The sequence below is a fragment of the Lepidochelys kempii genome, chromosome 8 (genome assembly GCF_965140265.1).
Source record: "Lepidochelys kempii isolate rLepKem1 chromosome 8, rLepKem1.hap2, whole genome shotgun sequence".
NCBI lineage: Eukaryota > Metazoa > Chordata > Testudines > Cheloniidae > Lepidochelys > Lepidochelys kempii.
In genome coordinates this window covers 6,717,757-6,742,355 of record NC_133263.1, presented here as the reverse complement: position 1 = coordinate 6,742,355, position 24,599 = coordinate 6,717,757, and the positions used below count along the sequence as shown (strand labels likewise).

General features: G+C 51.5%; 1 protein-coding gene across 2 annotated transcripts in view; it reads left to right on the top strand.

Moving 5' to 3' along the window:
- SYNPO (synaptopodin) overlaps positions 1-24,599 on the top strand; it is a 63,515-nt gene that overhangs the window by 1,415 nt on the left and 37,501 nt on the right. For both annotated transcript variants that reach the window (XR_012160196.1, XM_073355325.1), the window contains exons 2-3: positions 1,439-1,562; positions 17,698-18,637. Coding sequence is in view for 1 of the 2 variants with exons in the window: in XM_073355325.1 (XP_073211426.1) it covers positions 18,157-18,637 (481 nt within the window). In the remaining variant the exon portion in view is untranslated. The remainder of the gene's footprint in view (positions 1-1,438; positions 1,563-17,697; positions 18,638-24,599) is intronic.

The window sequence follows — 24,599 nt, the reverse complement described above, 5'->3', positions numbered from 1 at the left end:
CAATGGGGACTGAGGCACGAAGAGATGAAGTGACTTGCCCAAGGTCACCCTTGAAGTCTGTGGCAGAGCAGGGACTTGAAGCTGGGTCTCCTGAGTCCCAGCCCCCTGTCTCAGCCACGAAACCATCCTTCTCTATGTTGAGCTCATAGAGGACAGCCCCAGTGAAGAAGAGGCAGATGCAGGCAAATTCCTAAGCCACAAAGATCCTGAGCTTCACTCACCTGGGCATGAACAGCCCAGCTGAGCGCCACAGGAGTTGTGTGCATGCAGCAGCTGCAGAATCCAGATCCTCCCTCCACCACCCCATAGTCTCCAGGCGACTTAGAAAGATCAAGAGAAGGGGGGAAAGGGGGCGAAGGCAACGTGTGAACAGAATAAACGTCAAAAGAAAAGGAGTACTTGTGGCACCTTAGAGACTAACCAATTTATTTGCGCATCGTCTAAACGTCTACTCCCGAATGTTTTTTTGGCCTTTCCCATGAGATGCCAAGTGGCTCCGAGCAGGTCAAGGAATCTCATCAGAGTCAGATGTGCTCATTTGGATGCTAGTCTCCAGCAGGCTGTAAGGAGGGGTTGCCAGGTCTGGGTATGCCCAGCTCTCCCCTACAGCCTGCTGGGCAAGAGAGGGCAGCATGGAAGGTTTTGCCACTTGGTCCGTGACTCCAGACATGTATATAAATTGTTTTAGGCCAGTGGCAGATATGTCATCCACCCTTCTGCCTCCTCCCCTCCCTACGGGACCAGCTGAGTGACTAGAGCTGTTGAGATCTGCAAGTCTTTTGACACAGCCTCTGGAGAGTCCACCAGGGCTTTTGAGACACAATGGATGTAACAGGGAAACTTCCTTTCCTTTGGCACCAACACTGCATAGTCCCCCTGGTGCCCCCACAGCCCCACTGCCACCACCTGTCGCGCTTTGCCTGCACTCTTTGGGTTTGGCTCACTCTGCAAGTGCCCCTGTGAGACAACCAAACTCCAACCTCTCCCTGTAATTCAGTGGTCACTGTCTGTGACAGGGGCCCTTTTGCTTTGGAATTCTCCACATCTTTTACTCTTTGGGAGCGACATCTCTGCTAAAAGTAATCAGTCATTTGGATCAGCGGGGAACATCCCCAGAGAGCTTGGAAGGACTGTCCAGGTGAAAGAGAAACCTTGAGGTCTTTGGAAGCTGCCCATTTTTCCTTTTCTGTTTGGATTTTGCCAGGCTCCAGATCCGTGATGGAATGCTTTCCCGGAGAGCTGGATATGGGCTGCATTTATATTCCAGTGTAAGCACTTTCATATAGGTGTCTAATGCCTTCAGTATGTCCGAAATATACCATATGCTGGAAACAAAAGGGGCTCTGTGCTATTAAAGTTTCCTCTCCCCCCCTCCCTTCCTCCCTCTCCTCCTCCCCTCTCCCCCCTTTTCACCCTGCCCTCCTCCGTTCCTGCTCAGGCTACGGAGGGAGACAGAGGAGACCCAGTTGCTCTGTGAGATGCAGGCTGAAGTGGCCAGGGAAGGAAGATTCTAAGCCTGGCAGTGTCCACCCTGCCTTGGGGCCCTTGCTCTCCAGAAGCAGGTAAGTGGGTAGGGTAGGGGTCGGGAGATGGCGAATACATGAGGCAGGAGGTTGGGGGTTGGCTCTGGATGAGCAGACAGAGGGTGAGGAAACCACATGGCAATCAGATGTTTGGTATTTTCCTGCTGAAGAAGGAAAGTAGGAAAGGGGGAAGGAGCGGAAGAAAGAAGGGAAAGGGAAAGAGAAAGCACAGTGTGATATCAGAGTAATAATGATACTGCGGAAACTTCTTCCATCTATAGAATAGTGCCCAGCTGGTGCTACTCCCTGGAGTTCAGGTTGCAGGCTGAGGCAGGGCATTCCCTCCTGCCCCGCTAAATGCAACTGCCCGTTCATCCCTGGCACAGCAGCTGGCTGTGAGTTGTAAACACTGTCCGTGGAGCTGGACTGTCTTAGCTGGGCTGAGGGATGCTGGCCAGGTCCAGCTTTTGGTATCCGTGCATGCACTCAAGGGCTTAGCTCTGAAGATGTGCAACTGCAAGGAGTTACCTCCTACCTACTGCAGGGAAGGATGCGTGAGCCCCCTCCTGCCCTGAACAATATCCCTTTCATTACCCAGGGGCTGGGCAATAAGGTAGAGCGATATCAGATGGTCCAGGAGGAGCCAATCAGTGTAGCCCTGGGCAGAAGGACTCTGAGTTCTGCTGTCTGAGGCCACCGGAGAAATAAAACTGACCCTGTGGGCAGGCTGGAGAGGGTGAGCTGATCCCCTTCTCCCCACCAGCTCCCCTTTCTTTTTCCTGGGGGAAACATGGTCATTTCTGTGACTAGGCAGAAGGGGGGCCGGTAGAGAGGCCCAGCTGTCCCGTGGGGCCCACTGATCAGTCTTTGTCACTGTAAAAAATGCTGCCAGTCTCTCCAGATATAGACACCCTCCCACTCAAGGAGGGTGAAGTAAATGCAGCCGATGGATTCTCTGTGGCGCCTCTTCCCCCCTCACCCCCCCTGCCAGATCTTGGATGTGTGAAGGTGTCAATATCTATCCCAACTGCGAAAGGCCCCTTCCTCCCACTTCAGAATCCAGCAGAATATGTAACCTCTCCCTGTGTGCATCCAGGCTGCCAGGAGGGTGGGGGGACAAAGGTAGAAGCTAGGGAAGGGGGAAAGGGAATGAGATAAAACAAGAGAATGAGAAATACCATGCTGTAGAATTGCTACTGCAACACGACGGGAGAGTCCTGTCCTCCTGTCACATCACCAGACCATCACAGGCTGCCTTCAAAGGGAAGATGTCTCCATTCCTTGCTGATGCCACAGGAGAGGTGGCAAAGACCATTGGGCTACCCAGTCCAGCCCCTTGCTAGTGCAGGGCTCTTCCCTGCACAGCATTCACCAGTGCTTGGTCCAGTCTTGGTTTAAACGGCTGAAGCTGTCGGGCTCCCATCGCTTCCCGGGGAGTAGAAATCCTCCTTTCTTCCTTCCCCAAATCCTGAGCTGCTTCCACAGACACAGCACCCCTTGGCATCAGTGGGATTGGCACGTGCTCAGCGCACTTTCAGGATCTGGTCCAACAGGAGATTTGCCTGAGTAAGAGCTTTAGGGTTTGGCCCTGCTGGTTCTGGGTTGTAGGAGCATAGGATACAGAGGCAGGGCTTCCCCTCTCCTCCTCCAAAAACACTTCCAAATGCAAGCGATGGAAGGGAACGGGTGAGGGATTGCATCTGCAGGTGTCACCCACATGCCCCCCTGTTGGCATTCAGCTCAGGATACTGCTACTTCCATCCAGTGCAGAGTGGGAAATCTCAGATGGCCAGCAGAGGGCGCAGTATTGGGGACCAACAGAGGAGTTGGTAGAGGTGCTGGAAGCCCATATAAAAAGCCAAGGCAGGAAGCAGGAGCAGGGAGGGGGAGATGGGAAAGAAACAGGTGTGTAGGGAAAGCAAGACTTAGACTGGGGGCAGGCAAGTGGGATGCAGAGTCTGATGAGGCTCACTGGGCCTGGTGCAGGGAAGGAAGGCACCTCCGTAGGGGCAGATAGGCACAGAGAAAGTTTTAAGGCTTTGTCCTTGCTAATGCCGTCCTGAGACCACAGAACATCTATTGATTCCTGAGGGAGCTGGAGTACATAAGGGGTGTCATTGGCAGAGCTGGTCCGCCTACAGAGTGTCCAGCACGGAAGGGGTTAAAGAGAGCAGGAAAGGAGGATGCTAAAGAAAACAGAAAATTCAGGCGTGAACCGATAGGCAGGGGGCTGTTTGGACTGGTTTGAATATGCCCTCAGTGTGTTTCTTTCTATTGCACAGGCATTTTGCGAGAACTGGAGCCAGACTGACATACACACACACACAAACACACACATCCCGCTTGCTACAGAACTTTCAGATTCCAGACCCGACTGGACAGATGGTAAAACTGCCTTCCGCAGAGTTCTCCCCTCTGTTACAAACATGTCCAGGGGTTTCTGAAACTTCCCTTTGAAGGTGAAAATATTTCATACCAGTCATCACCACCACAGCCCCCGCATCTGTCAGCGAACACAATGTATTTATTTGAAATCCCTCTCATTGGCTTTGAAATGCAAAAGTGTTAGATTAGATCTTGCTCTCAAAGCAGATCTGTCTCACAGAGAGATTTTGCTACTGTTAGAGGCGCACAGTCCTGCTATTAGGGTGGGTGTGCTCGGGTTGTCATGCCATCCCTCTGGCAGTGGAAACGTCTCCCGGCAGCTCAGGATATGACAGTGCTGGGGAGAGCAGTGGGAAACCACCAGAGTCGCTTATTACAATGACCAGGCCAGATTGCATCATCGCACCTGTGTTGCTCACAAAATGGGATATGTTCAAACTAGCTTCCCCGTTTCAAGGCTAGCGGAATGAAGCCCCCCAGAATAGTTAGTGCCTGAGATGGAACTGGGATGAAATGGAGCTTGACTGATTTCCCGTGCTGGAAGAAATGTAATTTCCATTTCTCGAGATATGGTGGGACTATTCTGTAGTATAATCAGAGGGTTCACAGAGCAACCTCACTATGGGCCAGAATTGGAGCTGAGGGACACTCGCTGCAAATTCAGAGTAACTCCCTGTCTTCTCACTGAGGAACCAAGCCAGTCTATGTATCTATCTAATCTCACCTCTGTAGTATCCCTTAGCTCCCAGAGAAGTCAATGGCCCAAATGCTGAGGTTTTTACTCACGCATTGTTTCCCAGCAATTTCAAGAGGGGCTGCCGGAGCTCTGCTCCTGCCCCTCTGGGTTTGGGTCATTGACTTCAAAGGAAGTTTGCTTGAGTAAGGACTGAGTAATGGGAGATGAAGGGACACAGCACCTCCCCTGAGGACTCAGAATCTTGCAGCAGCAGCAGCAGGCCCTGGTTGAGGGTGACCCCTTGGTTGTTCAGGAAAGGGAGTGCTGGCCTCAAGGACCAAGATACCCATGAAGCATCACTCAAGGTGCCATGGAAACAACTGGCTCTCGTGGCAGGCTCTGGAGGTGGATGTGCTCTCAGGGAGCTAACATCTGCTTATCTGCTCCACCGGGAGTGCAACTGATCTGCGAGCATGGGCAGGCACTGTTGTTTCGACTTCCCTTGGAACATGGCCCTGAGTGTTTCCATACAGCCATGTGGAATCAAAGTACCTGGCATGGATGAGAAAAACCAGTTGTCTTGCTAGAGCTTTATTGGGCCCCAATCTTGTCACAGGATAGAGGTCCAGGATGGGGAGAGGGCAAAGTGATGCCGCAGCAAGGCGGTAAGGAGCCAGTGGGATACAGGCTGCTCTCTAGGGAGGCTCAGGGTAGGAAGGGAAGGGAAGGCCAGGAGGTCCCTAACAAAGACAGCAACCGGTAGCAGCTTCCATTGGAAGGCCAGGTTCTAGTTACACATTTAAGGTGAGGCATAATGTTGCCCTCATGAAATTTTTTCTTGGTAAGATTCTCGGGCAATAGGCTAAACAGAGGCATTGGGCCTCCAGGGATCTCCATTCAACTCCTGTCTCTGCTGTTAAATGGGGATAGGAATCCTTTCTCCCTCCTTGCCTATTTAGATTGTCAGGTTTTCTGGGAAGGGACTGTCCCTTACCATGTGCCTAGCATGATGGGGCTCTGATCTCAGCTGAGGTCACTTGGAGTCGCTATAATGCAAATAATACTGATAAAAGAGAAAAAATGCTAGAAGGTTTTGAAGTTTACCATTTGATTTTAAGGGAGACAAGGTGGGGGAGGTAATATTGAGATAGATAGTTTTCAACACCGATTGGGTGGTGGGATTGTGACCTCATAAGGAACTGTCAATTAGAGCTGGTCGAACAATGGATTTTTCGGTTGTTGGCCATTTCAAAAAGTTCACGGGGGAAGGAGGGGGAACGAGTTCAGGTTGGATCGAAAGTGCAAATATTTGGCAAATTGAAAAGTCAGAAAAAAATCTGTTTCTGGTCAAACCAAATGTTCTGTTGAATTAGAAAAGCACTGTTTCCTTTTGGCAATTTTTTTAATGGTTTCGAAAAGTAAAATAAAATTAATGGAAATTTCAACATGAAAAGTTCTTTTGAACCAAAAAAATCAAAATGTTTCATTTCCAAAATATTAGCTTAGCAAAACATTCTGAATTTTTTTCCAGAGGTTTTTTCCCCCCAAATGAACAATTTGACAGAATCAATATGAATTCATGTGACATTTCAGTGTCTGCATTTTGTGCCAAAAAATGTTTCCGGTGAAAAATTTTGCTCAGCTCTGTTGCCAATCATCACTTTGCTGAATGCACTTACTTTGCATACGGCAGTCATGTTTAAGTCGGTGTTTCAAGTTATCTGGGTGTTTTGCATCGTTTACAGGTCATATTTCATATCTACCATGTTGCAGCTGTGAAATCGGACACAGTGGTTATAATATGGCCAAAAGAGGGACTGATTTCCAGCTGCAGTGAGGATTTTAATGACAGAGCAGAACCTTGCCAATTCGCACTGCTGATTGGGAACCCCACTGCAAATTGCTGAATATTGCCAGTTTCATTGGGAACATACGTTAAAAACAAAGTGGGATACCGCCTCACAAAACGTACTTTGCTCCTTTATTTGACACGTGGTTTGGCTTTCATTATTTATGATTCTTCATCAGATGCTAGCACACGTTCAGAAGTGTGTTTTACAAATATCCTGAAGTCTTAGTAATGTCCGACCGCCGTACAGCATCTGCTAAATCTTTGCCGAGAAAGTTGAATGTGTGGGTGAGCAAAGTGAGGGAGGAGGATTGGCTGTATATGGCATTTGCAAATGTCTGTACATACACAGCCTTGCAAAATCCTCCTCGCTCCGGCTGAGTCATTGTTTTTGGACAGGTGAGTAAAATATGAGGTTTTCTTTCTCATAAATCATCCAGCTAAGGGCAGGTGCTTGGGGTGATAAATTTTGCAAGGCTGTATGTTGCAAAACTCCCATTTCTCCCTCTGTATCAGATATATGTTGAGTCACAAAGTTCAGATCCTGAAGAGAGTCCAAACTTCCGCATATTTCGTTGGTGCCCAGATCTGGCATTCTGCTTTGGCTCAAAATAGAGTTTGGCTTCAGTCACAGGATTTGGCTCCAGAGCTGAACTTCCCCAGCGTTTGGGAGTCAGGAGCAAACCGGTGCCCTGATTTGAGCCCATCACAGTCATAAACACACAAAATGTACCTATTATTGTGTTCATAACAGTAGGACGTGAGTTCTAGTCCCAGCTCTGCCACTGACCTGCTGCGGGACCCAGGGCAAGTCACTTAGCTTCTTTGTGCCTTTGTTTCTACTCTGCCCCTTTGTCTGTCTTGTTTCCTTAGTCTGGAAGCTCTCCAGGGCAGGGACTCTCTCGCTATGTGTCTGTACAGTGCCTAGCACAATCTGGGTTGGGTTTAGGAGTGAAATTTCGTCCTGGGCAGAAGACTAGCACCACGGTGACACAACATTTAAACTCCACTTTAGCTCTGAGAGGGTAAGCGAGGGCACTCAGGGTGCATCTCCACAAAAATAAAAGCCCCCTAGCTGGGCCGGGTCAGCTGACTGGGGCTCTGGGGCTGAAAAGTCGGTGTGTAGACATTGGGGCTTGGGCTGGAGCCGGGGAAGGTGGTGGGTTTGGGATGCTATTGAGGGGTTACTTAGTCAGAGTGGCCCATATGCATGTGAGGGATCGTGGGAGGAAGGAGCCTCTTGTCGCAAAGTACAGACTAGCCATCCTCTTCCCGCTGCAGGGCAGAGCTGCACAAAGTGCCCAGGGAGAACACGGGGGCAGCTCTCGCACCGGGAGGGGAACCCGTGCATGGGGCACCCCCCACCCTCCCAGTGTCACTCCTACCCCTCCCCCCACCCCCATCAGCCTTTTCTTAATCACCTCCCGGCCAAGTGCCCGAGTCAGCAGAGGGAGCTACCCCGGCCCAGCCAGTGCCAGGAAGCCACTGGGTCCGTACCCCTAGCTGAGTGCTCAGGAGACTCATGACCCCACAACCATCAGGGGCCAGCAGAGGCAGTTGCCACTGGGCTGTGGGGAGTAGCTGCGGTCAGGCTCCAAGAGGCCTTGGCGCTTTGGTGAGGATCCTCTTTCTCCTTTCACTCAACTAACGGCATCCCAGGGAGTCCTGAGGTGGGGGAGGAAGGACAAAGGTGTGGGGGGGGGGGATCACAGCAATGTGGGGCTGGGACGGAGCCCGCAGGCCCGGAAGCTCCTGCAGTGAAGCAGTGGGTGGAGGGGGCACGAGGGGAATGACGTTTAAATGGATAATCTTCCCACCCCCCACTATCCACCCCAATTTTTGCAGCATCTCCTCAGCTCCGTTCTGGTGCAAAGGTAATCAAAAGAATGCAGCACGGTGCTAACGGGACACCTGCCAAACAGCCCCGCTCCGGCCGCTTGCTGTTCTCCTGACCCCCATCCCCAAACCCCATCCTACCATGCTGCAGATGGTGCAAGGCGGGGCGGGGGTCTTCCTAGGTGTTGGTGGTTTGCCCAGCGCAGCACCGGTGCCCCCCACCCTCAGGAAGCGGGAGGTTGCGGTGTCCCCGGCTGCGAGGAGCGCGCTGAGGACAGGAGCTCTGGAATGTTGTTTTTTCCATCTTGGTTTCCTCCAAGGTAGTAAATCAGCCACGGGAGACGCTTGTTGTTTTTCACATTGCATCAAACACGGCAGAGGGCAGAGCGCTGACATCAGGGTCTCGGGCAGGCTGTCGGGGCCAGGTTGGCCCTGCCCCTTCACGGGGGCTACAGCAAGCCCGGGAGAAAAAATACAATCGCCACAGGCCAGGCAGGTCCCACAGTCTCTGCCTGAGGGCAGGTAAGGATCTCTCTGACCCACGCTGGAATGGGGTATCCTAGAGACACCCTCACCCCATCCCACACTGGCAGGGCAGGGGCTTTCCTACAGATGCCCCCTGGGCCTGTCCCAGACACCCTCCCCCGTCCCAGGCCGGCAGGGGCTTTCCTAGAGACACCCCTGTCCCCTGCTGGGAGAGGGCTATCCCAGAGACAACGTCCTACAGGGAGAGAACTGGCCGGTCTCCCACTAGGGAGGGAACTGTCTCAGTATTCCCTGTGCTGGGAAGGTCTTGTCTCCCCTGCTGAGGGCGTTTGGCTAGCCCCCTCTGCCCCCAGTGTCGCGGCCCCACGCTCTCAGTGGAGCACAGCCGGCCCATTCTCATTGTGGGCTCGGAGGCTTTAGCGGAACAAGGAGAAGGCCAAGAGCCGGGCAGGTTTATCCCGAGAAGGAAGGTTTGGCCAGCCGTCCAGCGCGCAGTCTTTGCAATGCCCCTCCGCGGCAGGCAGCATTTCAGCCCGTCTTGGCCGGGCCCCCGGGAACACAGGGAGAGGTGGGCATCTGATATGAGATCGCAACAGATGGAAGGCGTCTGGGCACAGGGCTGCACCATCAGCGCTGGCTCTGCTCCAAACTGCACTCAGTTACAGCTATACCTGGAATGGCATCTGGGGAGATCAGCTGGTCCCCTTAAAGGAACGCTGTCCCCATTTCTGGGCCAGCATTGCCCCCTTCTAGCTTCTAGTGAGGTAATGCACTTTCCTTTGGCTGGCCAGCTGTTCAGCTCAGGGGCTGCCTTTGCTTTCCCAGGGGGTTCTGGTTCATTTGCTAGCTGGCCTGTGAGGACCGTGGCCAGAGGAAATCAACGACTTAGCCAAAGGCACAGAACACGCCAGTGACCCAGCTGGAATTAGACTCCAAGACCCTCTGGTTGCCGGGCTCTTTTGTTTGAGCCACTGCCTCCCCCATGGTTCGTTGGTGTATCAGACCTGGGACTTGCCCCAGGAAGGTGGGGGGAGGAGAGGAAGCAACCTGGCCACTTTGCCCTTCTCTCACTTTGCTGACAGCCTGTTGCGGAACCCAGTAACAAAGTCTCCGGTTTGCATCAAACAGGCCCCGCAGCCCTTGCACCTGGAGTCCTAGCGGGTCGCCCCCCCTTTCATTGTGCTCTTGAGCCATCTCTTTGGAGGATGGCTCCCGCTTGGCATGTCGGTTCCATTTTGGAGTAGCCGATCTTCACCCCAATGCAAGTGGGGTGTGGGAGGGAGCAATTCCCTCACCCTGAACTCCAGCCTGGGCTGGCCTCCGAGATTCCCACAGCTTGGGATTTCTGAGCAAGAGAGGTGCTCCGACCGGACTATTCGAGTACCACAGTGCTGGGCGCGTGGCTGCTGGCGCAGACGGAAGGGTGAGGATTCCCGGATTGATAGCTGCTGGGCTATTTTAGAAAGGGATGGTCTGACCTTGTGATTCGAGCTGGGGACTGGGTCCCTTCCACTGGCGTGCAGCGTGACCTTGGGCGAGTAACTTGATACCGCTTTGTTCTTGTATAGCACCTTCCCTGTGAGGATCTCAGCATGGTATCCCAGCGGGACTGAATTAGGTTGCACAAGACCCTTCTGAGGATGACAGGGCAGTACCATTCTCTTTGTTTTACAGATTCAAAAAAGGAGTCACTTAATAGGAAGGCAGAGCGGGGACCCAGATGCCAGTCTCCTGGTGCCGGGGTCTAGGCCTTAACCACTAAAGAGAACACTCTTCTGTTCTCTCTCTGCACTTCATCTGACACATTTGCAATACAAAGGACATTAGTCCCATCCTCCCTGCAACCTAGTAATGCTTCTTGTTTGTAAAGAGGCTGGAGATCCTTGGATGAAAGGTGCTAAATCCAAGAGGTGCCAGCAGATGGATGGTGCATTCCTGTAGCTGGTTTATGGGACCCAGCCTGCGGAGGGCCATAAGGGGGGAAGATGCGCCTCTTAGCTGCTGGACACAACGGCGGGCTCTTTTAGGAGCAATATAGGCCCTGGACCCTGTCTTGACCCGGATAATCTCACCCCTAGTCTGAGAGCCAGACTCCTCAAGGCCTTGTTCTTCACCAGCCAACCATTCTGTCTCCCCAAAATCAACCTCTTCTGGCCCCTGGCGCAGCTGGTGTTTGAAACTTGGGGATAATCTTCCTGAAGCCCTGCTCTCTGTGCTGGGCTACCTGGAGCTGAGTGGCGAAGGAAGTCAAGGCAGCATGGCTCCATTGGGCCTTTGCTGCAGGAGAGGGAGGAGGGACACAGGAGAGATTATGGAGGCACAGAGTTAATGCAGAGGTGGGTGCCCTGAGATCTGAGGGCTCTTGGGGGATCTGCCAGCCCCCGCCAGCCCTACAAGCTGGCAGCCAAACTCAGCCGCTCTTGACGGAGCAAGGGGTAGGCAATTTTGGCAGTGCCAACTTACACCTGCCAATTCCTGTGCCCTCTGCAGGAGGGAGCCACGCTGTGGGGGCTGTCCAGCCCTGAACACTTCATGCCAGTCCTGTCACCTACTGGCCGTCCCAGGGGTGTCACAAGGGTGAGCCTGATGACACTCGCTGAGCGCTTTGCAGATGTGCCCCTTCGCTCCTGGGCACATCATGGCCACTTTTAGGAGCAACGTATGGACCCCTCGAAGCCTTGTCCATCACCAGCTGGCCACTCCAGCCTCCCTCAAAACATCCTGAGTCATGAACACGGCCCACGCCAGCCTCCCTCCTGGAAGGTTGGAGGGCCCAGTGAGGCTGGGGGTGGCTTGGGCACGTCGAGCTGTGCTGGCAAGCCGCGTGCTTTCCCCCAACAGATGGGGCTGTCATACAGGAGGCTCTCGTCAGGCCCCTCACTGGGATTGGCAGCACGAACGCCACCAGCGCCTGCCAAAAATGTTTGCGTAGGAGGAGGAACGTTCACTTGAGTTTTCCCTTTTGCGGGGGTGGCCGGAGGGGGTGGGGGGGGGCGGAGTTTGCTCGGGATCAGATGCAGTGGAGTCGGAAGGGAAATAGACCATGGAGAGGAAGATTGTTTCCCCATCAGTTTTTATCAGTAAATGGCTCCCTGCCCCACTCCCCCACCAGCCCGGCACAAGTTTAAAACTTGAACTTTTCTTACCGAAGTCAAAGCCTATTCTCCTAGGGCCCCGCTCCGGCCAAGTGCTGACTAGAAGTGGAGGGCACTCAGCACCTCTTCGTCCCTGATCCAGAAGGGTGAGAACACAAAGGCGGAAGAAATGAACCCCAGAGAGGGATCCTGTCCATGACCTTGGAAAGTCAGGCCATTTGTTTAGATGGCTAAGGATAGTGTGAGGGACCTAACTTTTGCCACCCAGCTTTGAAAACTTTGGCCCCGACAGCCTGATTCCCAACCCAGCATCTTAACGAAAAACCAGTCTTGTTCCTGGCCTGTTCCTGCAGGCAACGGGAACGTTGTGGGACCATAATCTTATTCTGGCAGCCACAGTACTATGGACAGATCATACGAGTACTTTGTGCCTCTTTAACCCTTAGCTCCGATGGCTGCTGACAGGGCATCTGCAATGAGGATTGCCAGGGAGTGGTGGGGCTGATAGTCTCTGCCTGCCCTGCAGCTGATCGGTGTAAGTCCCTGCGCGGGGAGATGTACACACACTAGACCTGCTTGAGCAAGCCCGCCACAAATAACAGGGTGGCAGCTCGTGCTAGCCTCTCGTGTGCCCCTCCATCCGAGACCCTCGGTATGAATGCGGGCAGCAGTCGCCCATGCTGCCATGGCAGCTGCTTTAGTCACTAGCTCAGGCAGAGCTGGCAGGGGGGGCACGTCTACCCAAGCTGGGAGTTGCATCAGCTGTGTAGATGTAACCTCAGCCAGTAAATATTAGCCTCTGAAGTTGGCAAGTCACAAGGTCACTCATTAATTACCCTGCCCATACAGGGAGTCTTATTATTGCTGGTTATGTGATTGTTTCTGTAATGCCATAGGCAGAGGTGAAAGTAAGCCTGTCCGGTCCGGTACAGCGTACTGGCAAGAGCTGGTACGTCGCCAACCTACCGGCTTCCCCAGGCTGGTGATTTAAAGGGCCCGGGGCACCCAGCTGCCTCTACTGCAGCCAGAGCTCTGGGCCCTTTAAATCTCGATTTAAAGGGCACAGGGATTTAACGGCCCTGCCTCTTCTGGTTCAGGTCCCACCCCTTCCGGTTGAGACCCTGCCCCCCTGTACAGGACTCCGGTGTACCAGTAAGTCCTTTAAGTTACTTTCACCCCTGGCCATAGGTGAGCATGGGAGTGGAGATGTGGCCTAGCCAGAAGCCCCGTAATTGGCACAAGTCATACCCCTTGTGGGACAAAGGACCTGATCAGCGTCCATGGGGATTGGACAGGGGGCCTGGCTTAGAGGCCCCTGTGGGTGGAGCCCCTGGGGTGTGGAGGATGGCTGGGCCAGGAGCTCCTAAGGTGGCACTGGGAGCCTTGGGGTGAGTGTGGGGACCTGGCCAATTTGGAAAGAGAAGTCCCTCCCTTAAGAAGTCCGTGACCTAGAGGCCCAGTCCTGCGTGCCTCGCTCACCCATGCAGCCTGTACAAACCTGAAACAGTCCATACGGGCTTGTAGGATCAGGCACTTATTAGACGGAGGAGGACCAGCAAAAGGGGATTCTCAAGGGGACAGTTCTCTCAGAACTGGGTGGCTGGGCAACAAAATGACAGATGAAATTCAATGTTGATAAACGCAAAGTAATGCACGTTGGAAAATATAATCCCATCTATACATATAAAATGATGGGGTCTAAATTAGCTGTTACCGCTCAAGAGAGAGATCTTGGAGTCCTTGTGGAGAGCTCTCTGAAGACATCCACTCAATATGCAATGACAGTCCAAAACACAAACAGAATGTTGGGAGTCATTAGGAAAGGGATCGATAATAAAACAGAAAATCTCATGTTGCCTCTACATAAATCCATGGTACGCCCATATCTTGAATACTGCGTGCAGGTGTGGTCGCCCCATCTCAAAAAAGATATATTGAAATTGGAAAAGGTTCAGAGAAGGGCAACAAAAATGATTAGGGGTATGGAACAGCTGCCCTATGAAGAGAGATTAATAAGACTGGGACTTTTCAGCTTGGAAAAGAGACAACTAAGGGGGGATATGATAGAGGTCTATAAAATCATGACTGGTATGGAAAAAGTAGATAAGGAAGTGTTATTTACTCCTTCTCATAACACAAGAACTAGGGGTCACCAAATGAAATTAATAGGCTGCAGGTTTAAAACAAACAAAAGGAAGTATTTCTTCACACAACACACAGTCAGCCTGTGGAACTCCTTGCCAAAGGATGTTGTGAAGGCCAAGACTATAACAGGGTTCAAAAAAGAATTAGATAAGTTCATGGAGGATAGGTCCATCAATGGTTATTACCCAGGATAGGCAGGGATGGTGTCCCTAGCCTCTGTTTGCCAGAAGCTGGGAATGGGTGACAGGGGACGGATCACTTGATGATTCCCTGTTCTGTTCATTCCCTCTGGGGCACCTGGCATTGGCCACTGTCGGAAGACAGGATACTGGACAAGATGGACCTTTGGTCTGACCCAGTCTGGCTGTTCTTATCTTATGATGTAGATGGAATTCCCAGCTGCAGCTAAGGGAAATTTGCTATGTAAACCTATAGTTACAATCCAGGTACGAAAAACCCTATTCTCTGGCAGTTCAGCCCAGTCCCAAATTGTATCTGGACCGTTAAAGTTTAATTAGTTGTGTTCCTTGGATAAGTCACTGACCTGCACTTAGAAAAGGAGGACTTGTGGAACCTTAGAGACTAACCAATTTATTTGAGCATGAGCTTTCGTGAGCTACAGCTCACTTCATCGGATGTATTCAGGATTAATGACTGAATGCATCCAATGAAGTGAGCTGTAGCTCACGAAAGCTTATGCTCAAATAAATTGGTTAGTCTCTAAGGTGCCACAAGTCCTCCTTTTCTTTTTGCCAACACAGACTAACACGGCTGCTACTCTGAAACCTGTCATTAGGTAGAGTACAAACAGCTACAACTTATCTCCCTACTTCGGAGTTCTTAACAAGCTCCATGGTAGATGGGTGCCTACGTTCAACAACGAAAATAATTCATTTATAGTGGCTACAAATAAAATCAGGGCAACTATTTTTCTTGTTGGCCAGCCAGACCTGGGAGATACGAATGGTCCATGGACAAGTCAAGTTAAATATTCTTTTCCTATGCAGGTTACCAGTTCAGGCTAGATTCTGCTGGCATTACCCATGTTGAGAGGTTCCTGGCTGCATCAGTAGCCCTGCTGAAATCAGCAGAGCAACTCACTGTAAGGTACTACTCATCATCAGTAATGACACCAGAACCTGCCCCTACATGAAGAGTATTTGCTGGGGAACGTGCATAAGTGGGCACAATTTTGTTGTGAATGTTTGCATGTGAAAAATCTTCTCAGTTTCATTTCAGGCCATTTTGCACACACCAGAGTTTTTGTTCCTTGTGAAACCCCTCTTATGAAACAAGCAGTTTTGTTTTGAAATGTTGTGGAACTTTACATTTCTGTGTGCAAATCTGGCTCAGCCCAAAGGGAAATTGGAAATTTGAAGGCATGACGAATGCTGAAGTCTCTGCTCAAAAACAGGACACACCTTTGAATGAAGGTTTTCAGACTGATATGGGTTCTCATGGAAGCTCATGGGGGAAGAAAGGATTGAGTGAGAGGGCACAGATTATTCATGTGTTTCATGCTGACATATTGGCACCATGACTAGTCCATTAATGAAACCTAGTGATGGGAGGGAGGGAGGGGGGAGGAAAGAGATTCTGAAAGAGAACCCTCTGTGGATAGTTGTCATACAGCCAACTGAGCAGATGAGCCGAGGATGGTTTGGTTAGTTTTAGGCAACTTTCTCTTTGCACACATTTCAGATAAACCAGAGGCATAGAGCCTTCTTCAGATGACAAGAGGCAGGTCCAGCTGGCTCAAGAGACATCAGGTGGCTTGCAGCATGTCCCAGTTAAGATACAAATGACCTCCAGCATATAATGGACATAGGCATAGATAAATTGTAAGGTCTTTGGGGCAGGGGCCGTCTTTTGGTTCTGTGTGTGTACAGTAGGGGGTCTGCGGACCTACTATAATCCCAATTAGGCAGAGGTCTCTGAATGGCAGTGCACTAAGGAATTTAAGTACCATGGGGCTGTGATATAAGCACAGGGCTTTCGGATTTTACGTTATTAAACAGATCAAAAGAGACTCCCTCCAGGGGCATTTCCCCCAGTTTGGTCTCTGCTGTTACGCACACAACAGCTTCCCCACACATTCTGTTACCCTTCTCCTTTAACTGACACACCGTGCTATTGTTCACACGTATTCTCCACTCATGCTATTGCTCAGTACAAGGAGAGGGAAACAGCTATGACCCTGTCCATGCTTGCCCTGAAACCATGTTAGTCAATCCATATTTCAACACGGCCTGGCTTAGCCGGGTGCTACCCAAGGGAGTCAATGGGAGTTTTGTCATTAGCTAGTCGGAGTAGAATCGAGTGCACCACTGCTGTTCCTTGTCTGGCGTGACCAGACATCAGCCAAGTTAGACGCTATTTCACCAAACCATGCAAACAGCCTGAAGGGTAGCTTCAAAGGAGACTTCTCACCACAGCGAGACTGACCCTCACATCATGGACACCCCCTTCCACACCAAACCTCCACCTGAAACAAACAATCAGACCAAACTGTAACCCAGACAGAGGGGAACCCTGGAAAAGGAGCAATGCCACAGACTCTATGAAGCCCACTAGGGTCTTTGCTATTGCTATGGGCGCCCAGACACGATGCTGAAAGGTGGCAGGAAAAACTCCTTAGACAGATAACATGGCTCATCTGTCTCTGCTCTAGCCAGGGATCCTGGGTTAACACTGGGTTAGAAAGAACTCCCACAACTCTTGCTATTATGGATTCAGTAACATGGCCAGAGGCCTAGACCAGTTTGAAATATTAACACATCCTAGCTGGGGCCCTCACTGGAGGGATTTTATGTGGTACAGACAGAAATGTCCTCTCCCCTGTCCCACGCTGGGCGGCCCCCATATGGTACAGGCAGGAATAGAGGTTCTTCCCCTGGCTTCCAGCCAGGCCCAATGCAGAGCCCCAGGTCAGCCTTCCCTCTTTGCCCGGTGAATTCCTTTCTGTTCTATTCCCCTTGAGGCAATTAGCCCAGGGATGTAACTGGACAGGGAGTAGAGGGAGCTGGCAGTAATGGAATGGAATTTATGTGGAATTTGTGTGGAATTTATTACTGGTCTTGAGTCATCAATAGAGACCCATTCAGGGCTTTGTCATCTCATCCTCAAAAAACCCACAAGGGATGAATGTGATGAATAAGAGAACTAGTACAGGCCCTGGCAGAGGAGTGGAATTAACCCTTTCCATGCATGGCAGTGGGGAATCCAGGCACCCAGCAATCCTGCAGTTAAGGACCAATTCATTAATCAGGTCTTTCTCTTCTCTCCCCTACAGAATGCAACTTTCCTGTCTCCTTGTTCCCCCAGGGCACCTAGAGTCCCAGCACATCATCACAGCCCTTCTCCTTTTCTCACATCACACGGCCCAGGTCACTCCTCAAAGATCTGATCATGGAGGTTTCCTGAGGGGCCACGTGGCCGTTGCTGCCTGGGAGCTGGGAGGGGGATGTGGGGGGATTCCACGAGGGGATCCTGGCAGAGACTGCCTCTCCCAGGCCCCCCACTTACGTCATTTTAATGGGAGGGGATCATCTGGATCATTATTATTTTCTTTTCTACACAGTTCTCCCTAGATGAAGTGTGCAATGTTAGAAGCACAGGAATCGCCGCACTGGTTCAGACCAGAGCAGGCCCATATTTGCCGATATGCTCACATCTGTCACGCTTTCCATTTTGTTTGCTCAGGTTCCTTGTCTTTGAAGCTGCCTCATCTGCCTGATGCACCTTTGGAAAAGGAAAATCCCCCGAAAAGGCTCCTCCCTGATGTTTCCTCAGCCCAGTCTTCCACTCTCCCCCGCTAGGAGATCTGGGGACTGCAGCGAAAGACAAAGAAGATTCAAATGGTCTTTGGGGACTCTGACTTCACAGCTAAAAATGTGTGGTTCCTCTTTGAAAGGAGAAACCACACCTGCTCTCAGTAACACCCATGTCCCAATGTACGTGAAAGTTCTCAGGTCAGGGTGAAGAACAGCTCAGCTCCCACAGGTAACCCGGACGCTCTCCCCTGCAACAGTGGATTATTCTGTGGGATTATCCCATACAGGAGAGAGTCCCCAGAGTATGAACAATAGACTGAGCCTTAACACTCTTGAAAGTCCATAAAGCATTGAACCCTGCCCAAAGAGACTGCAGAAAGAGAGTACAATGCTTAAGGCAACGTTACTGCAGCCTTGTCTCCAACCTCAGCCCCGCTGTGCGGGGTCCAGTGAAAGAAGCCAGCATTCTTATGGCTTTGAGACTCTAAAGGTGGACCCAGAAGTGGGCTATGGTTTGGTTCTGCAGAAGGAGAAAGAGAAGGAAGACAACCAAAGGTGCCAGCCAACTGGAGCCATTTGCCCTTTTAACCCAGAGGAGCTGGAGGAAAAGAATGAATTGTCAGGAGGAAAATTGAGAGACCATCTCCAGTGGGAGAGCAGGAATACCAGTGGAGACATGCTGGGGCCCAAATTCAACAGCTATGGCTTGGCATCCGCTGGTGGGTATCCAGCTACCAAAGACTTGCCACGGTCTGCCCCAGAGCTGATTCATTCTGGGGTTAGCACCAGAGATGACCCCAGCAAAGAATGGAAAGTGGTGAAGGTGAAACGAGTTCTCATTTACCCTGCTGGCCAGCCGTGGAAAGCAAGTAAGCAAAGCGCCTTCTTGCCCCTTCCCCACACGGCTCTGTCACACCCTCTCTGCAAGGCTATGTGTCACTCAGGTTATGTGTAATAATTGGGGGCCTAACATGTTACCCACCATAAGTACATAAAAACGGCCCTACTGGGTCAGACCAAAGGTCCATCTAGCCCAGTAGCCTGTCTTCCGACAGTGGCCAGTGCCAGGTGCCCCAGAGGGAATGAACAGAACAGGTGATCATCAAGTGATCACCATCCCCTGTCGCCCATTCCCAGCTTCTGGCAGAGGCTAGGGACACCTTCCCTGCCCATCCTGGCTAATAGCCATTGATGGACCTATCCTCCATGAACTTATCTAGTTTTTTTTTAACCCTGTTATGGACTCGGCCTTCACAACATCCTCTGGCAAGGAGTTCCACAGGTTGACTGTGTGTTGTGTGAAGAAATACTTCCTTTTATTTGTTTTAAACCTGCAGCCTATTAATTTCATTTGGTGACCCCTAGTTCTTGTGTTATGAGAAGTAGTAAACAATACTTCCTTGTCTACTTTCTCTACACCAGTCATGATTTTATAGACCTCAATCATATCTCCCCTTAGCCAAGTAGAGTGATTTCCACAGCTCTTCCTAGGACAATCCCCTGGCCAGCCTGCCCAGTCAGACACAGGAAAACCCCCAGCCTCCCTAATTGTCTCCCCAGGGGAAAGTCCAGTGACATCCCAAGGGGTGTGGATGCCTGGAGCTTGGTCATCATCACACAGTTTGAACAGATGGAAATCCCAAATCTTTCCAAGTGCAGTGGGCGGGGGGTGGGGGAGGGATATGATTTACAGGAAGCAGCCATCTCGTGTTCCCTGATGAAAGACCTGCTTGATTGATAGAGCTGCCGGAGCTTCTCGGTTCCTTTTCTGTCCAAATGTGTGTGAATTCAGTGATAGGTGCTAGGTTACCCTTGCTGGACACTGCAACCCTCCCCTTAGCACAGAAGAGACATGACCCCCCCCCCCGCCCGCAGCCCTTTGTGGGAGGAAGGCTGACTCATTCTCCATGGCCTAGTGAGTCTGTGGGTCCTTCGCTGAGGCTGCCAGGAAGGATGCTGGCTCTGGCCAATTCTGGTGGCTTTTTCTGTGATGTGGAACACCTGTCTGCTTGAAGTGGGAGTGGTACATCCAATTCATTTCATCTCAGCTCCTGATCAGCCATCAGAGGATAACTTGTGGTCACTACCCAACCTGGGCTCTGTTAGAACTGGTGACCTAAAAGCAAATGGCTCGGTCCCCCATTGATTGCCCTTTGGCTAGCCACTCCTGTATATTTAGAGTCATAGAGTCATAGACTTTAAGGTCAGAAGGGACCATTATGATCGTCTAGTCTGACCTCCTGCACAACGCAGGCCACAGAATCTCACCCACCCACTCCTGTAACAAACCCCTAACCTATGTCTGAGCTATTGAAGTCCTCAAATCATGGTTTAAAGACTTCAAGGTGCAGAGAATCCTCTGGCAAGTGACCCGTGCCCCACTCTGCAGGGGAAGGCTAAAAACCCCCAGGCCCTCTGCCAATCTGCCCTGGAGGAAAATTCCTTCCCGACCCCAAATATGGCGAGCAGCTAAACCCTGAGCATGTGGGCAAGATTCACCAGCCAGACACCCAGGAAAGGATTCTCTGTAGTAACTCAGATCCTACCCTATCTAACATCCCATCACAGGCCACTGGGCCTATTTACCGCTATTTCAAGCTCTATTTAAAAATTAGGTGCTTTATTTTAATCTCCTCGATTCCCACACTTCACTTCCATCTACACCCGTTCAGTTAGGACCACCTTTGCGCAGCTGTAACTGTCTCTCTTTTCTGGCTCTAACTACCCTTTGAACCAACCTTTCAAAACACAGCCTCTTGCAAAGCCACCCATCTGTCAATAACGCCCCCACCCTTGTATTCTAGCTGTAACCTCAGTCAGAAGCCTATGGTAACCCCTTTTACACTATTAGAACCACCCTGATGGGATTACAGACCCAGGAACCATTATTTTAACTCATTTGCCACCATTCTTGATGTTTTGTTCCTGATCAGTTATTATCTCAATTGCCAAATATTGAAAAAGCAGAGCGATTGCACCCTGATTTGCAAGTACCCCTCCCCCCAGCTTATTTTATCTATCCATATAGGCTAAGATTTTCAAGGGACTCGTGATTAGGGGGAGCTCTGGGTTTGGGTGCCTCACTTGAGATGCCTGATCTTCAGAAAGTGCCGAGCACCTGCCTTCTTCAAATCAAGCTCCTTTGAGGGACTTCAGGATGAGCAGCCTCAAAAATGGAGGCATCTCAAATCACTAGCTGCTTCTGAAAACCTTGGCCATACTATTTGTAAGCGTGCGTCATTAGCTACTCTTTTGGCAGCAGCAAGTGAAGTGCAGGACACTGCGAGCCAGACCAACCAGATCCAAATCATCTCCCGGGCTGCCGTTGTTCTCCATTCAGGATGACAGGTTTCAGAGTAGCAGCCGTGTTAGTCTGTATTGGCAAAAAGAAAAGGAGGACTTGTGGCACCTTAGAGATTAACCAATTTATTTGAGCATAAGCTTTTGTGAGCTACAGCTCACTTCATCAGACACATTCAGGATGGTGGCTCTCCTTTGAGAAAGGTCAGGGTTCATTGTATCCAACCTCGACGCTTTCACAACACATGCCCCAATTCCAAAAGCACGGCTGGAATTTTAAAGCAACTCAACAGGGGTTTTTTTGGAACCACTTTGTCCATCCCGGCTCTTTCTCCAAGCGAGGTCATGGTAAGCCACTGCCTGTGAGCCACCAGAATTGCTACAGCAACTCACTGGGAGGTCAGATCTTGTATCCATGTTTGGCTGTAGGATCAGGCCCTTTTGCTTCAGGTGGGGAATAAATGCCTGGAGAAACTGAAGTCTTGTAAAGCAAAGGCCTGGTTTGAGCCAGATCCTCCCAGCAATGAAAAAAAAAGTTGGTAAAAAGAGAGAGAAAATATAGAGGATGTCAGCACAACTGTCTCAACACAAGGGTAGCTTTCAAGGTTTCCCAGCGGGCATTTTTCCTCTTCCTGGTCCATGTCACTGCAGAAAAAAAGGGCTCCCAGTAATGTCAGTGGAATCAAAACCCAATCACAGCGCTCAACAGACAGAGCTGCATCGGACGCTGGAACAGCTCGGCTGCCATGTGTTGGCTCTTAGGAGGCCTTTGTGAGATGCCGATACTGGTGTGAGTGCAATCCCCAGCAGAGAGACGTTCATGACTGGTGCTGCCCTCTAGTGGCAGTGTCAGGACCAGTGGGACCACTTGAGCATAGTCTGAGCCAGTGACAATGAACCTGCCCTTCCTATTGGATCTGGCTGGAGCAGCGTGGGGCTGAAAGGATTGTACCACTCCTGCCGCCTGCTGAGCCCGTTGGGTAGATTTCACTCACCGGGAGTGTGGCATTGGCACTTTCCAGCAGCCCCAGCTTCCCTTTAAAAAGGGAAATACACAAAACCAAACCCTTAGTTACTGAGAACAGAAAACTACAAATGGAATAAAGTGGAGAAGTCATTCCCTCCCATCCCCCAGCTCAGACGGAAACAGGCAGGAATGCCGGCATGGTGATTCTAGCCCTCAGCCTTGGATATATATTTAAAGAATGCTTTTAAAAAAAACAGATGAAAGAGGTGAGATGCTATTTAGCCAGGGGGCTGACTTTCCTGTGATGCTGTGGCCTGCCATTCCCCTGTGCTCAGTGTAAGTGGCAGGGGAAGGGGTGGCTATGCACCTGGTAGAAATGGCAATGGAATCAGGGCCAGGTTGGTTGAGACAGTGTCCATACTGTAGTCCTTAACCTGTCCAGTCACAGCATCCTCAACGGGAACATCCTCTTTGCTATCTATCTTACATAGCTGACCTCCCATCACCATCAGATTGAAGTCCCTCACAATCTGTAATCTATTTATCCCCACCACTTCCCTGGGAGGCAGGGCAGTGCAATTATCCCCATTATATAGTTGGGGAACTGAGGCACAGAAAGGCAAAGGCTGACTTTAGGCACCTAAATCCTTATGAGGATCTGGGCCTAAGTGGCTGGCAGAGCAGTGTATTGAATCCAGGTCTCCAGCACCCTCACCAGTGGTGAGGAAGGATGTTCCAATGGTTAGAGCAGTACTAGCCTAGGGCGTGGGAGGCCTGGGTTCAAATTCCTGCTCCTCCATGGGTGACCTTGGGTAAGTCATCTAGTCTCTCTGTGCCTCAGTTCCGCATCTGTGAAAGGAAGGTAGTAGCACTGCCCTGCCTCCCAGCCATGCTGCGAGGCTAAATACAGTAAGGATTGTGATACTCTGGTAACAGGGGCCTTATGCATAACTGAGCTCAATAGACCATCTGGCCTCCCTTAGCGGTGGGCCAAGAATGGGAGCCCCTCGTGCCTTTTCCTACAGGACAGGGAATTTGTGGGATACTCCTCCCACCCCCCCATGCTGCATTGGCAAACGAAAGTATAGCTGACAGTATAAGGAAGGGCCCAGTGAGCCCCCCCACCCCCTGGATCGTGGTGGAGAAGTGCAGTGCTGCACACTGTCGTCCCCTGTGGTCAGTTCTGAGATATCATTTCCCACCGCCCCACTCCTGGGTGAATTTCCAAGAGCGTCTCACTAGCCCCCGCACCACATTCCCATTCTCAAGGCCCCCAGTCCTGGCCCCGTCCTCCTAGCTGAGGAGACATGATGAGACTCACTCCTTCTCCCTTCTCCTTAGTTAGGGCCTGAGCCTGAACGGCTGAACTCTGGCACTGATGTCATTGGGAGCAGGATTGGATCCTTAAAGGGGGATTTTGCTGCTCTTTCCAATAGGTTCCCAGACTTTCCAGTGGGTCAGACTAGGGCTGGGCTTTTCCAGAGAGCCTAAAGGAAATGGGTGTGCCAATCCTGGTGAAATGCAAAGTGCCTAACTCCCTTAGGCACCTGGGAAAATACATAGACCTGTTTACTTGTATCTGCGTTTGAAGCAGGGGTTGCTTCTTCCCATCCCAGCCAGTGGACATCATAATGCTGAATTTGTGACATCACTATCATTTCCATGGCAACAGCCTGTGATGTCATGGGGACAGGATTATGATGTCACAGCAGGATCTTGCTGAAGAAGAAGCTGGGCTAGGCGGGGAGGAACAGAGGCTGCTCTCCCCCCACCCCAGCAAGCCTGGCCTTGCAGGGAGGATCCTTCTGGGGGGCTAGAGGGGCATGTAATCAGTCCCCAGCATGGAGACAGGGGGTGGGAGACCCACACAGCTTGCAGTACAGATTCTGCTCCAGGCCAGGGATTACCAAGAACAGCTGAGGCAGGCTTCAGGCAAGTGGATGGCTGTCGTCCTCCCCCCACATCTGCCCCATCTCCCCCTAGAGGGACAGCAGCCAGCAGCTGCAGCGTGCAGGAGTGGCAGCCTGGCCTGTTCACCCCCCTCACCCAGTGGGAGCTCCAGGGGGACGGCGGGGGACAGGATTCAGCCCCCTCTCTAGTGGGGGAGTTCCCCTTTGGGGAGCTTGCCAACAGCGCATTGCCAGCCAAAGGAGAGTGCCCGGCTAAAGCCCTGGAGGGTGACCAGACAGCAAGTGTGAAAAATCGGGACACAGCACAGGCACTATATAAGACAAAGCCCCAAATATCGGGACCTCTGGTCACCCAGGGCGACTTGGCTCTTGGGGCCTGAGCCAGTGATGAGCCGCCCAAGGCCAGGGAGAAAGTGAAAGACACCAGGCTCCCCGGGCGGGGAGGGCCGCGCTAGGACCTGGCGGCAGCCAGGCTGGCTCTGCACAATGGGCTTTGCTCGCGGAGCGGCTCCCAGCCCGGCAGAGCCAGGGGGAGCGGGCGTGAGGCAAAGTCCTCGGCTCCTGCTCGCCGGGGCGGGCGGGGGGAGAGGAGCCGCTTTGACAGACGCGGCCAGTTGCTGACACCCGATCCAGCGGGCCAGGGAGCGCGGAGCA